A 15,620-nucleotide genomic window follows, 5' to 3' on the forward strand; every position below is an offset into this window, starting at 1 on the left:
GCTACATAAACATATAACATGTTGTTCATGGTAAATATATATCACTTTTATGAGAAATTTAATACTCTTCAATTAACATGTTGATTTTTTATATTTGATTGTAACATTTCTCTATCGGATCTTTTAATGAAATTACAAATTAAAGGGATGAGTGTGATGTTCAAATTTGTACTCAACAGAGTTTTACCTTGATTTTGGGAAGACTTTATTGGCTTATTTGATTATATTACACTTACTTGATATAATTAACTTTTTCATTTAGAGTTATCAAGTACTCAATTATTTTTCTATATTTGATTGCAATGTCTATATGTTACATTTGTAAGAAATTTAATATTTTATTAATTAACACGTTGATTGTCTATATTTGATTATAAGATTTCTATATTAGTTCTTTTAATGATATTGCAAATTAAAGGAGGGTGAGGATGATATTCAAATCCGGACGTAAAAGATCTTTGCATTGGCTATTAGGCCAGAACTTTGTTTGTTTGGTTATTTTATAGTTAATTACTTGATGTAGTTAAGTCTTCCTTTCATAATTGTCAAGTACAAATTTAATTTTCTACGTTTGATAGCAATGTTTTTATATTACTTTTGTAAGAAATTTGATTTTTCTATATTTACTTATAATATTTCTAATTTAGTTTTTTAAATGATAAAATTAAATGAGGATGATGGTGATATTTAAATCAGGACGTAAAAAATATTTGTCTTGACTGTTATTAGGCGAGAATTTCTTTGGCTTGTTACGTTATGTTATAATTAATTATTTGATGTGGTTAATTCTTCTATTCATGGTTATTAACTATAAGTTTTTTTTTGATATGTATTTGATTGGAATATTTATCTAGTATTTTTGTAATAAATTTAATACTAGTAGATTGATTTTCTATATTCGATTTTAATGTTAATGAGATTATAAATTAAAGGGGTGGATGATGTTTAAATCTGGACACAAAATATCTTTACCAACTATTAGGCGAAAATTTTATTCCCTTATTAGTTGATATTATAATATTTAATATAATCAATTCTTTCATTCAAAATTATAAGCAGAAATTTATTTTTCTATTTTGTCTATTTCTTCCAAGTAATACAAAATTTTATTCAATGCAAACAAATGGGCTAATATGATAGGCTTCATGTTCATGGGCTCCAGCCCAAGCTAATTAACGGCCGATTAGAAATAGAAAAGCTTTCTTCAACTTCTTCTATTTTCTTCAATGTGCATTTGCTAGGGTTTTTGATTGCCGCTATCTGAAACAACAGGACTCTCAGTAACCAATCGAACATAATTGTATATCTTCTCTGTATCTTATAGGTACATACATGCATTGCTATTTCTTAGGTTTTCTTTCTCTCCTTTTCCATCTCGTTTCTTCAAATTTTCCTCTTTATTTACTTCGAAACGTTTCGCACGAAACGTATACGAGAGAAATTTTGACCCTCTGAACAGAATATATATTTCTTTTATGCTTATCTTTTTTTTTTTTTTTTTTTTTTTTTTTTTTTTAAATTAAACGCAATTGAAGTTAGCTAGCTCAGTCTTGTTTTCACTGGTAGGTAGTTTTTAGTTTTTAATTAATATATACATATTTGTTTGCTATTCATGGAATTTCATTTTGATTATTGTTTTTGTTCTGTTCTTTAGCGAATAGTTTCAACGAGAGAGCAATTTTTAGCTTAAATGGGAATCAAGAAAAGAAGCAGTTCTAGTTCTGTTGAGGAAGTAGAGAATATGTTGGATACAGATACTAAAAATGTAATAATTTGTAATCCTGCAAAGAAGAAATTGAAGAAGGGTAAGGAAAAAGATTTAGAAACAGAACATGGGGATTCTCCAGCTGGTGCAAGCCCCTCTGCTGTTCCTAGTATGAAACTTATCATGCAAAAAAGAAAAGAAAGGAGAGAAATGGATAAAGAAAGGCGCCGCCTTGCTTTAGAAAATGAGGAATCAAAACCTAAATTAATGGAAGTAGATAAGAAAGTTAATGAAACTGCGTTGCAGACTGTTGCCTCATCCAGAAGTGGTTTGCCTGAGTTCCATATTGATGTTTTTAAGGACTTAGCCTCCACAGATGTTTCTGTAAGAGAAGCTGCTGTTGAAAGATTGGTGAAAGAGTTGATAGAAGTTCAAAAGGCATATGAAATGGTTGAAAACAAGGAATTGATTGAAGGTGGGTTGAAGTTGGAAGCTGAAAAAGACGATGGGTTGAATAATTGTGCGCCTTCTGTTAGATATGCTGTGCGTAGGCTTATACGCGGAGCTTCATCATCAAGGGAGGTATGGTTAAATATTGTACTTTTTCTTTTTTAAATTTCTTCATCATCAAAGCTATGCATTTATGTATTTTATCTTTTAAATGAAGGTTAAGTTTTCCATGTGCATATTTTTTGGTAATGGAAATATGATGCACAATAAGTAAAATAAATAGTTTAATACTCTTGTCTGAAATTTAGTTCTTGTGAGTGAAATGTTCATTGGAATTTATAGTTGTTGTTGTACATTGGTTATAGGCTCTTAGCTGATGCTAATGACAAACATCACCTTGGTCTTTTACTTGTCTGGAATATAAATTATACTTATCTGGCAGCTCTTGGATCGTCTTGCATGGAAATTTTCATAAATTACATGTGGTTGTCACTTTTTTCAAGAATTAAATGTTGAGGGTGCAATTATCAGTTGTTGGTACAGTTGGGCCTGTAAAACATGCTAATTATTTAGGTTTACAAATTTACTTTTTAAATATGGTATTTGTTCTCTAATTCTCTTTTTCAAGGATATGAAATTATTAACTTATTCTTGTATGAAACTGTTTGAAGGGATATTTGCAGCTATATATGTGCAGCATGATACTCTTTTCTTTTCATTATTATTTTTTGAGGAATATTTGTATGTTGACATCGGCTAACCAGCGAGGGGGCTCTCCAGCTTTATAGGATTTACCCTGCATTATATATTATATTGACAAAAAACTTACATATGCTGCTTAAAGTGTGACAAATGTCTTAACTTTGGTTTAACGCAGCTTTGGCTTTGGTTTTCTAGTGTGCAAGACAGGGGTTTGCATTAGGTTTGACTATGGTGGTTGGTACAATTCCTAGCATCAAAGTGGACTCATTACTTAAACTAATAGTTGACACTTTAGAAGTTTCTTCATCAATGAAGGGTCAGGTGAGCAAGAATCATAATTCTGTGTGTTATATTGCTATATGTTCCACAAAAGTTTCTTAGTCAGTTACCTGTGTGCTGCAGGAAGTAAGGGATTGTCTGTTAGGTCGGTTATTTGCATACGGTGCTATTGCTCGATCAGGAAGACTGAGTAAACAGTGGATGTCTGATCAAAGGACTCCATTCATCAAGGAATTCATCAGTGATCTGCTCTCCCTCGCATCGAAAAAGCGATATTTGCAGGAGCCTGCTGTTTCTATTATTTTAGATCTGGTTGAAAAGGTATGATAAATGAAGAAACTGATTTCTCATTTGTTTTGCATCCTAATGATATGCTGACTAGTTATTGCTGGTTTCTGCTTCACAATGCTGTTTTTATCTCTGATCATGGACTCACACTCACTAGGAATGACTGTTTTCTTTATTTAATAAGTATGATGCCTTGTATAATTCGATTTCTCATTGAAATTAGTTGATTAGTTGGAATGCACTTAACGCTATTTTACGTTAACCATTTGATGGTTCTCCAATTATTTTTTTTTGTGGATATATTACTATTGTATTAAGTTATTTGTTTAAAATATTTGTGGTTATTAGTTTTAGAAGTCTGTGGCATGATCAGTTTGTTTTAGTTTTCTGGACAGTTAGCTATTGTAAAAGCTACCTGAATTTTGTGAAACTTTTGAATTATCCAAGCTCAATAAAATATGAAAAGGAGAAAAAATCTCAGAATATGATATCCAAGGTAAGATTTGTTCAGCATTGTGGTAATCTTTTCAATCATATTGTTATTGCACCATCAATCTTATTATTTTATGTATCTATATAAGAACAGATAATGTGATGAAGGGGATTCTTATAAAGATAAATATAGATATTAAATTTGGCCTGTATAGTAAGGGGGTCAACATTGTAGAAGTTTTGCCATGCATAGCTTTTTTCCCTCTAAGAAACTGATAGATTTCTTGTTTTAGGCTAATTATTTTTATCCATTTTTGGCTGTTGTATTCCTTTGACCTTCTCTTGCTTGCAACATTTCTGCCACCCTCCTTTATATTTTAATTTCATCATCCTGAATTACACCTCAGCAATACTACCTTTTGCTTCATGGTTTGTATTTGGCAAATTTATTTTACTTGGTGTTCTGTCTTCTATGCTTATTTAGTGGAATATCTATTTGTATAGCCACTTTACTGTTTACAATAATGATAGACCTCCTGGCTTCTTCTTGCTAATGAAGAACAGCACTGGCTATACCTATTTTCTAAGAAAAATCACTTATGGGTAATAAAGGTGCAATCCGAGGTCAAAGCAAGAAATCTGCAAAATTTTTTGACATTAATATGAAATTTCCCTGGGCAAAAGTGAAAAATTTTGCCCTTCCTATTTAAAATTACAGGAGTCAATCCTTCCCCTCAAAAATTTTCCTAACTGACAACTTTAAATCATTTAATGGTCATTACATCTGTTTAACAATTTTTTACAACCTTTAATGGCTGGATCTGCTGGTAGAATTTCACTGTGATTTTCGAATCCCAGCAATGAAACTGAGAAATGAAATCAGAATATAAATTCCCTTAAAGGGCAATGATTAACACCCTTCTTCTGGTGTTTTATGCTTTCTGCTTTCTGCTTTCTGTTTTTAAGTTCTGAAGTTCCTTTTCCTCCTCATGCTGGCAAAAACATATCTTAATCAATATTAAGATCCAAATATTATATAAATGCCAGGAAAATGCAAAAATGACAAGGGCCTTTATGATTTTGAGTGTTTTGGCTACACGGTACTAGCACTAAGTCTTTCCTTTCCACTTTTCATTATATTTGTTCCTTTCCAAAGCTTTTTGGAGTTTCGTTTGCTCTAAATTGTTCTTTATTTCTTAAAATTTGTCTATTGTGTGCACATGGGCAATGTATTAGCTAATTGTTTCCTGACTTGATGCTTTTAATGATGTCCTGTGATTGCAGTTGCCAACTGAGGCTGTATTGAATCATGTACTTGAGACTCCTAGTCTTCGTGAGTGGTTTGATGGAGCCAAAGTTATTGGAAATCCTGACTCTCTGCTTTTAGCCTTGAAAATTCGGGAGAAAATTTCTGTTGATAGCATGGCATTTGGAACTATTCTGCCATATCCATTTAGCCCTAGCAGACTTTTTTCCTCTGACCACTTGTCCTCACTTGTTAACAGGTTCAAGGTGATTATTAAACAAATATCTGTGCAAGTAATACCATGGAGGAAGAAAATATAAGACTTACTCAAAATGTTTTTGTTTGTGTGGAATATTGCAGGAATCAACATTCTGTCAACCTCGAGTTCACAGCTTGTGGCCTTGCCTGGTAAATATTCTTTTACCTGACACAGTTCTGCAAGCTGAAGATATGTTATCAGCTTCTAATTCTCTTAAGAAGCATAAAAGAAGTCGCAAGCCTAGCCCTTCTGAAGAAGAAACTGCAAAGAGTGTCCAGAATTTTTGTGAGATTGTCTTTGAGGGATCACTTCTTCTGTCGTCTCATGATCGGAAGCACCTGGCATTTGATATTCTGCTTCTCCTCCTTCCTAGGCTACCTGCAACCTTTGTTCCAGTTGTACTATCTTACAAACTTGTCCAGTGTGTAATGGATATACTTTCGACTAAAGACTCTTGGCTGTATAAAGTTGCTCAGCATTTTCTTAAAGAATTGTCAGATTGGGTTGGAAATGATGATGTCAGAAGGGTTGCTGTTATAGTGGCTTTACAAAAGCATAGCAATGGAAAATTTGATAACGTAACAAGAACAAAAACAGTTAAAGCTTTGATGGCAGAGTTCAAAACAGAGGAAGGCTACATGTTGTTTATTCAAAATTTAATGAACATGTTTGTGGATGAAGGTCACACTCCAGAGGAACCTTCAGATCAGAGCCAGACAACTGATGACAATTCAGAGATAGGTTCAGTAGAGGATAAGGATTCAGGTGGTGCAATGGGAAATTCTGATTTTTTGAAAATTTGGGTGGTGGAGTCCCTTCCAAGTATTTTGAAATATCTGAAACTGGATCCTGAAGCTAAGTTTCGGGTGCAGAAGGAAATTTTGAAGTTTCTGGCGGTGCAGGGCCTGTTCTCTGCATCACTCGGATCTGAAATTACGTCCTTTGAATTGCAGGAGAAATTTAGGTGGCCAAAAGCAGCTTCATCAAGTGCTATTTGCAGGATGTGTATTGAGCAGATCCAGCTTTTGCTGGCAAGTGCTCAGAAGACAGAGGGGTCACGTTCTTTGACAAATGGTCTTGAGCCTAATGATCTTGGATCTTACTTTGTGCGATACCTTAGCACGTTACGCAATATTCCTTCAGTTTCTCTATTTCGACCTCTGAGTAACGAGGATGAAAAGGCATTTGAAAAATTGCAAGAAATGGAAACTAGGCTTTCTAGAGAGGTAAACTTTGTAATCTTGCTTCCCTTTTGCAATATTACCAGTGCATAAATTTACATGTTGTATATATTTAATTTTAGGGATGAGATGCATATTGATATTGGATCTGAAACAATCGAATATCATTTTCTGATAAATCAATTGAGGTGGTAAAAATTGAAGGATAGGGGGTTTGCAATAACTTGGCTTTTACTTTCAAATTTGATGTTCAATGTTTTAAATTAGTACTTACAAATTTTTTTGTCCATGTGGGCTTTAGCCAAGTGTATTAATGGTGAGTCCTAAGCTAATTGCTGTTTCTGGCTTTTCCATATTTGGGTGTTTGAAAACTAGTTTGTTTGTGCTCAATCATTACTTTCATGCCTTTGTATTTTTCATTCTTAAATTGTTATTTTTGGACACACTATATTTGTCATAATCTTTTGGAAGAATGTCCAGCTGATAATATGTTGTAATGCTGCCAGGAAAGGAATTCTGGGCCTAGTGCAGATGCAAATAGATTGCATGCACTGAGGTACTTACTGATCCAGTTGCTGCTTCAAGTGCTCCTTCGACCAGGAGAATTTTCAGAAGCCGTTTCTGAACTTATTATCTGTTGCAAGAAAGCTTTTGCAGCTTCTGATCTCCTTGATTCCTCAGGAGAAGATGAAATGGATGGTGATGAAATTCCTGAGTTAATGGATGTTCTTGTAGATACATTGCTTTCATTATTGCCACAGTCATCGGCTCCTATGCGATCTGCTATTGAACAGGTGTGTGCAGTAATGGCTAGTTTAATTTCTGGATGTGTATGTTAAAGATTTGTTTCTCCATATTCTCAGCATACAATTTGGCTTTTCATTTGTTAAATATTTGAAATAGTTGCTTGGACGAATCCATATTTCTGCTGTGGTAGTTTGCAAGACGAATCAGAATTTACTCAAATACTTGGTCAACGTATCAGCCACTTCACTGAATAGTTTGCAGGATATTATAGCATGTGTACTATGTTCAGGAAAATTGTTTCTAATCATTAATTTTTCTTTAGATGGCACTTGTCACTAATGTAGAATTTTTGAACTTTTCTTGATATATGTTTTCAGGTTTTCAAGTATTTCTGTGATGATGTGACAAATGATGGACTGCTTCGGATGTTGCGTGTTATAAAGAAAGATTTGAAACCAGCTAGACATCAGGAAGCAGATAGTGAAGATGATGATGAAGATTTTCTTGGTATTGAAGAAGATGAAGAAATCGACGAAGCTGAGACAGGTGAAACAGGTGAAGTTGAAGAGCAGACAGATGACTCTGAAGCGATAGTTGAAGCTGAGGAAACTGAAGAAGCTGTCAAAGACTCAGCTGAAAATTCTGATGATTCTGATGGAGGAATGGATGACGATGCAATGTTCCGAATGGATACTTATCTTGCACAGATTTTCAAAGAGAAAAAGAATCAAGCCGGGGGTGAAACTGCTCAGTCCCAGCTTGTCCTGTTCAAACTTCGTGTCCTTTCACTGCTGGAGATTTACCTGCATGAAAATCCAGGCAAGTAGTTCATTTCATTTGGTAGATCAGTTCCTTGCATAAGAAACTTAATGTCTTTTGCTTATATCCCAGCAATTATTTTGGGATCAATGACTATGGTTTAAGAATTAATTCAGTGGGATGTTCTTTATTGTCATTGAGACAACTAATAATGAAACTCCTACCAGCTCTTCCTTTAGTGGTTAAAGGAATTTCCAATCTAAGTGCAAGACTTCTTTGTTTACAGTTTATACATTTTTTTCGGGTCAGAATTTTGCCCCCCCTCCCTCTCTCTTTTCTCCCTGCCTAAAGCTGCATCTTTGACTTTGTGTCGTTTGGTCTTCATTTTACAGGTAATCCTGAAGTTCTGACTGTGTACTCAAACTTGGCTCGTGCACTTGTAAATCCGCATACTACAGAAATCAGCGAGCAACTTGGACAGCGCATATGGGGAATCTTGCAAAAGAAAATATTCAAAGCAAAGGACTTTCCTAAGAGTGAATCCATCCAACTATCCACACTTGATTCTTTGCTGGAAAAGAACTTGAAGTTGGCATCAAGACCATTCAAGAAGAAGAAGTCTGCAGCTCCATCAAAGAAGAAGCAGTTAGCGTCTTGGAAGCGCCATAAAATGATTGTTTCCCTTGCTCAGAATTCTACATTTTGGATTCTGAAAATCATTGATGCAAGAAATTTTTCTGACTCTGAACTGCAGAGAGTTATTGATATTTTTAAAGGGGTATTGGTGGAATATTTTGACAGTAAGAAGTCTCAAATAAAATCTGAGTTTTTGAAAGAAATAATTCGGAGGCGACTATGGATAGGGCACCATCTCTTTGGCTTCCTTTTGGAGAAATGTGGCGGTGCAAAGTCAGAGTTTCGACGAGTTGATGCGCTTGATCTAGTGATGGAAATATTAAAGTCAATGGTTTCTTCTGGTACAGATGAAAGCAGTCACAATGAATCAAAGAAAATTTTGAAAAGCCATTTGCAAAAGCTCAGTCATCTGGTAAAGGAATTGGTGATGAATATGCCAGAGAACAAGTCAAGGCGGGCTGAGGTGCGGAAATTTTGTGGCAAGCTCTTCCAGATCGTGTCATCCCATGACATCACCAAGTCTTTTCTTAAAGATCTTACTCCTGAGACCCAAGCTGCTTGTGAATCTCAACTTGGTGAACTATTTCTCAATTTGAAGAAGGTTAATTGATGACAATAAGAATCATTGTCCTCCATAATACAATATGATGCCTGCCCTGTACTTCAAACATGAAACAGTTATGGAGAAGATAAAACCACCAACTTACTATTGGTATGATTATTTGAATCTTGTCCCAGCTGCTTCCTTTATCATAGTTTTATGTATTTCATTTATTTTTGAAAATATGCAGCAAGTTTTGATACATGAATTGCAGTATATGATTAGTTAAGACCATGAACATACGATTTCTTCAATTCTGAGTTTGCTCCGTTTTACCTCAGAGATTAAAAAACTCTGGCATTTTTAATTTCCTATTAGTTCATTCATCAATGTAGATATTATTTGCTTCTGTTTGTTAATGGAGCTTAATCAAACGTGCTGACTGTGATGTTCATTTTTGACCGTGTCATCTTACTGGCTATTGGACGTAATGGGTTGCACGTGTAGCTAAAACCTGTAAAAGGAGGCCAAGCAACAGGAAGATTGTAATGACAGCTATGGTACAAAATAGAGTAAGGTTTTGATTCCCAGCAGATCCTGTCCAGCCTGACCTTTAGAGTATCTGGTAGGCAAAGCATAGGGAAAGAGATAAGTAACAATATAGTTGAAGCTAAATTTAATGGTGACCGCTGAAATTTCTTAAGTGCTATCACATCCTTCATTTGAAGGAATATATTAGTCAATCACTTTGTAGATCAGGTGGCTAATTTTATTACAGATTGTTCAAACCAAAGGGCAGCTTGTTCTAATATTGTCATTAATGAAGGGCAGTCATTCGTTTGATGTTATGCATATGATTTCTTTTCACTAGATATTTGTCAAAAGAGGGTTAAATGGGTCATTTTGGAGCTGAGAAAATATCTTGGGCATCTAGAAAGCAACCCACTAGCAGGTCAATGTAGGAAACGTCCATAAAGTTATGGTAATTAGGAGGAAGCTTCCCTTAAATAAAGGAATAATTTTGATAGCACTAAGAGACTAATTAGACTGTGATTTAGATGGTTGAACCTATGCTAATGCACCTGTTAATTAATTACATTTGCTAAATTTCATTAGTAAACCAAATCATCAACATGCAATTCTCTTATATCTTTCTTTGCTCAACCATTTGGAATCATCCTTCTGGGCCCACAATCTAGTATTTTAAGAAAAGACTAATAGTAGTAGTTCGGTGAACCTTTAATTTGGGAAATTGATCTTTTTAGACTTAATGGTGTGTTCAATTTCAAACCTTTTTAACATCCCTCATCTGCTTGTCCCATCATTTTATTTTGTATAATCCTTCAAATGTTTTTGACTTTATACATGGATTTTGGCTTCTTTTTATATCCCAAGTAGACTCGTGATCAAAGTGATTGGCCCTTCAAAAAAAAAAAAAAATACAAAATTCAGAATTTAAAAAAAAAAAATAAAGCTATAAATATTACACGTGTATGACAAGAAGAGGTGAAAAAAAAATATCTTATCAAAATACTATTTATAGGAACTTGAGGCCAGCTATAATTGGGAATAACAGGTTGGCAATGCACCAAAGGCATGATATGTTGTTTGGTGTCTTCACCCACCTTCCATAATGCCTGCCAAAATGTGTTATTTGATGGAAAGCTGCACCAAACCTCTTGTGGCAAGGCAAGAATGTCCTCTTCCCCCTCTTCTTCTTCACTTTTTGGGATCCCCTTCGTGCAATGCTTAAGCAACTGGAATGAGATAGCAGTCGTAGTTTTTGTTGCTTTTTTCATCAGCCAATCATATAGCCAAAGTACAAGCAAATGCAAGGAAGCTAAACAGCCTTTTTGTATTAAGAGTTGTAATGTGTACAAAGTAATTAATCTCTAGTTTACCTCTCTCTCTCTCTCTCCTCTAGCCCTAACCATCTACTAAACTTTTCACTACCTTTCCTAAAGCTCTAACCTACAATTTGATTGGGTCTTTTTACACAAAAGCAAATTACTTCTTCCAAAGTTGCAGCCTCCCTCCATCCAATGTTAAGCCCTACTACCAATTCTTCCAAAGAGCAACCAACAAACAACACCACAATTGAAGAAACCTCCCTGTACAAAGCATTTTTTGCAACCCTCATGAGGCCTATTTTACCAAAATCAAGTTATAGACGTTTTTTTTTTTTTTGCCAAAACAACAACAAAATGCAGTACCTCTTCCATATCCTTGTCAAGGAAACCTCAAGAACCTATTCTGCAAAGCTTTAAAGCAATTCCACTTTTCTTCTATTTCAAAGTCAAGTCCTACGAATGTGCATCCTCTGAATCACTCCCTGAAGAGCTTCCTGAATCAGAATCTGCAAAAATTTTCGAACTCAGATTTGGCAATAATTGGTAATCCTACTATGAGAGACCAGAATGATTTCTAAAGGGATAAAAACCATACCGCTCGAAGACGATGATTCATCACTTGAACTGCTTGAGCTGCTAGAACTGCTACTAGCACGGCCATTGTCCTTTTCAATCTCAACCGGTGGGAAACTGCTCATTGGCATTTCATCACCAATGTCTACCTCCTCGTCTCCAGCATCCCCTTTCTTTGGCTTTTTTGCCTCATTTGCAACATCTATTCTCTCATTCCCAATTGCCTCCTGTATCAATGCCATCAAGAAATCAGAACGATATAAACTATATTTGATGCAGCAATTAGTACAATGCGTGCAATTTTTTGAAGTAAAAAACCACAAACATGATAAAAGTGTATACCTTGTTGCCATCACTAACAGCAGTAGCCGCATTGTTGATACCCATCAATGCTTGACGCTTAATCTTGCTGACCATCTTCTTATAATTGGTCACAAACCGATCAAGTTCCCATAGGGTCTCTGTATCAACAGCTTCAATATCTAGTTCAATCTCATCCCCCTCCTGCCTCAAATGCCCATTTCGCTTCCTAATTATCTGTACCACTTGCTCCATCTTCTCTTGAGGTAAACTCTGCAACCCAAGTCCCAACTTGTGCTTTTCCTCGAGAGACATTTCTCTTTTATTAGGATCTTTGGCTTTGGGTTTAGGTAGCTTCACGGGCTTCACTGGGGGCGCTCGCATTGGCGATGGAGTCCTCACAGGCAACTGTGCTGTAGATTGAGGATTAGACCCACTCGGTTGAATTGATTTCCCAATTGGGTCAGATTTCGGTACAATTTGCATAACGTTTTCCTGATCTTTCTTTATTCTATCTGTATCACCACCGCGATTGGAGATGTGATCCCAAGAACTAGCTTGCACTTCTTGAACCTGTTCTCGTTCGTGCGTATGATCTTGATCTTCATCCCCCACTTTATCTCTAATAGGTTTGTACCATTCCTCAAATCTTAAGAGTTGCTGCTGGGCGAGATTATACACTTCGTGTCCTTTAGGGTTGTATTTCATGGCATTATTGAAGGTCAATCTAACATCAGCAGCAAAATCCACAGGCGAATCGTACATATTTTTACCCAATTTAGACTTTATGGTACCCAAATCCATAGGATTCTTAACTATATCAAAATAATCATGGAGCATGAGACCCTCGACATCTACAGGCATATTAAAGATATAACCATGTTTGTGCTTCATCAATTTCGTCAGAATCTGAGCGCATTTTTTCATCAACTGGGCATTCTCCGGATGATTCGATCGCTTCACATCTTTTCCTCCAAATCCTAAATTTGTCGCAGGAAACGGCCGTTTGTTCCCCAATATTTTCTTGTTGCTGTTGTTACCGATTGACTTCTTGTTGTGGAAATTGGAGCTGGATCTGATCTGGAACTCAGAGGAATCGATTCTACTCTTTAATTGTCGGATCTGTTCAAGCTCCGCTACCAACCGATTTTTCAGCTCCAGCAGCTCCTTTTTCGAATAAGACGCGATATTAAACGTCACGTACCCACCCGTGTTGAAATCGCTGGCCGGCCTTCGATTAATCGATGAAGCATCGTCAGATGCAGCTGATTGCATCAATGCTTGAGGTCCATCGAAGTTGACAGCAGGTGTAGCCGCATGCCGTTTTTTAGACAATTTAGGATTAGGGTTAGGGTTAGAGAAAGGGACTTTGCCCATGAATTTTGCACCACCTCTCGGCTGTGGCTGCGTCCAATTTGGTTCGTTACGATTCGCTAAGACTGCAGACGCCATAAGGTAGAAGGGCTCCGGCCGTCCTCCGGCGTGGATTTCCCAATTTGGATGACAAATAACAAATCATGAATCGGACAGAGCGTGGCCCCACGCGCAACCTCTATTGACTCACGCGCCGCTGCAAATATTGACCCGCGAAAAAGAGAGGAAAAAATATTATTTATCGATTGAAGAGGTTAACGCGAAGGGTTAGGGTATGGGGATTTCCCTGGTAAGAGCGAAGAAGATAGGGAGGTGAGGGTCGCTTCTTAAAGGCGATGAGATCTGCCCTGTGAGATATCGGGCAAGATCTGAACCGTTAAATCTATTTGATTTGTTGATCTACTGCCCGTGAAGCTGACCGAGTGACCTGGCATGGACGGTCAGGATATGGAATTGGATGTACGTGGCAGTGTTTATGACCTTTGGATTTGGAGAAAGAAGTGGTGTTAGGGTTGAGATTGCGATTTGGGGAGATGTGGGGGAATTTGGGTTGAATTTGTCGTGAATTTAGGGTTTTGTGGAGGTAGGGTCCACTGAGAGATGACGTGGATAAAAGCCAACTGGTGGTCCGGCGTAAGCGAGAAGCTACGCGCATGTGATTGGTGATTGTGAAAGCGCGCATGAAAATTGAGTCTCTATTGGAGGGTGATTCCGTAGTTACATAATCTCAAAGCAGATGATTGGAGTGATCCACTACTGCATTCCTTAAAAATACATAGCACGAAATGACGAAAGCACCCTTTGCTTTGTAAATACCAAATTTTGCTTTGGCAACCGGGGAGGAATTGTAAGGTAGTGTCAGTTAACCAACACAGCAATGGACTTGACCAATGAAGATGTGACACATCAGCAAAGTCAGGCTGAGTCGGAACTCTACTTTTTATGCTTCTTTAACCATAGTTAACCAATAATTATGGTGGGAAAAATTCCCGCCTGAAAAAACCTGAAATTGTTTTGAATCTTTTTTTTTTTTCCTTCACGAAATTATTACATCCAAACAATGAATAATGATTCTTCTAGTTTTCCATTCTTTTGTTTTTTTTCTGGGAAATTTAGTTTTTTATTCTAGAATATCTTTTTATTAATTTAAATTAATTTTTTTAACTCGATATTAGAAAATATTATGGATAGTATGAATTGATATTAGATAATATTATTTTACTGATTTTGCAAATTCAGAACACAAAGGAATTATGTTTTTCTGAGAAAATAGTGACTGATGTTTCTATATAACTATGGTAATTTTCTAGGCATTTAAGACATAATTGCCCAATCAGCAAAATATGTATGTGAATTATAAATATCCATTAGTTTGCATTAATTAAATTCTAAACAAAACTAGTTTAAAAATTAGAGATTTAACAAAATAAGGTTTATTTAGTTTTTGTTTCTATAATTATTCTTCTATCTGTTGCAGATTAAATGAACATTGTAGTTCTTGATTTTCTATATTGGGCTGCCAATTATCAAACTTTAAAAGCTATTTATAGTAAAGTTAACTAATTTATAGGTTAATATCTAATTAAGTTTAAAAAATAAGATTAATTAAGCTATAAGTTTGGCATTTGATTCTCTAAATCTTTTATTTTAAATACAAATAAGAGCTCAAAATATATATTTTTTAAATGTTTTTTCAAAATTATATGCCTTTTGCTTTATTATTATGTTATTCTTTTTTTTTTTTTTTATGGTGTTTAGTGTTCACCACATTATAAAAGATATATTAAACTCCTAAAAAAAAGATATATTTATATCTCATTTACTTATTAAGGTTGACATTGTAACATATTCTAATTTCTAATCATCTTTTTAATATGTCTAAATTTAAGTTTCTAATTTATGACATGTCATGAAGTTAACTAGAGAAATTAATATTGTCTCATTAATTTCATTAATAAAAATAATGAAATTAGAAATATTGTTCTTGTGTCATTAATACGTATTCAAGACATGAATTTATGACGTCTCATCGAGTATAATTTTCTCATTCATGATTGTTATAGGGGTCAAAAACTATTGAATATGTATTTATATATTCGTATCATAGGCGGTTGTATTCAGATAAAAGTTTTTTTTTAAAAGAACAGTAATTTAAATGTCGATTAATGTAATTGACTTCTGATAATCCCGCGTATTATTTTTTAAAAAAGAAATTTCATTACAAGAAAACTATATATATATATATATATATATATATATATATATATATATATATATATAACATGTTTCTATATTTTT

The 15,620-nt window shown here is 35.1% G+C and overlaps 2 protein-coding genes across 3 annotated transcripts; one reads left to right on the forward strand and one right to left on the reverse strand.

Moving 5' to 3' along the window:
- The first annotated feature begins 1,176 nt into the window (after positions 1-1,176).
- LOC105636019 (DNA polymerase V family) lies at positions 1,177-9,487 on the forward strand. Its single transcript, XM_020680047.3, is given in 10 exon segments — positions 1,177-1,300; positions 1,655-2,287; positions 3,053-3,178; positions 3,260-3,457; positions 5,141-5,368; positions 5,463-6,587; positions 7,049-7,336; positions 7,667-8,108; positions 8,441-9,291; positions 9,293-9,487. Coding segments are annotated over 9 exon segments (3,885 nt in total). The 5' UTR covers positions 1,177-1,300; positions 1,655-1,690; the 3' UTR covers positions 9,323-9,487.
- Positions 9,488-10,732: 1,245 nt separating this feature from the next.
- LOC105636018 (transcription factor GTE7) lies at positions 10,733-13,633 on the reverse strand. 2 transcript variants are annotated; one of them, XR_002284562.3, is made up of 4 exons: positions 11,991-13,633; positions 11,671-11,875; positions 11,439-11,581; positions 10,733-11,336 (listed from the first exon to the last, which is right to left on the reverse strand). XR_002284562.3 is itself a non-coding variant. In XM_020680049.3 (3 exons), the coding sequence occupies exons 1-3, from the start codon at positions 13,398-13,400 to the stop codon at positions 11,529-11,531; spliced, it is 1,668 nt and encodes a 555-aa protein (XP_020535708.1). In that variant the 5' UTR covers positions 13,401-13,633; the 3' UTR covers positions 10,733-11,528. The 2 variants fall into 2 exon arrangements, 1 of the variants encoding a protein (XP_020535708.1); XM_020680049.3 differs by having other exon boundaries at positions 10,733-11,581.
- Between the last annotated feature and the right edge of the window lie 1,987 nt (positions 13,634-15,620).

The sequence above is a fragment of the Jatropha curcas genome, chromosome 6, assembly GCF_041381405.1.
Source record: "Jatropha curcas cultivar XTBG-Jc1 chromosome 6, XTBG_Jcur_1.0, whole genome shotgun sequence".
NCBI lineage: Eukaryota > Viridiplantae > Streptophyta > Magnoliopsida > Malpighiales > Euphorbiaceae > Jatropha > Jatropha curcas.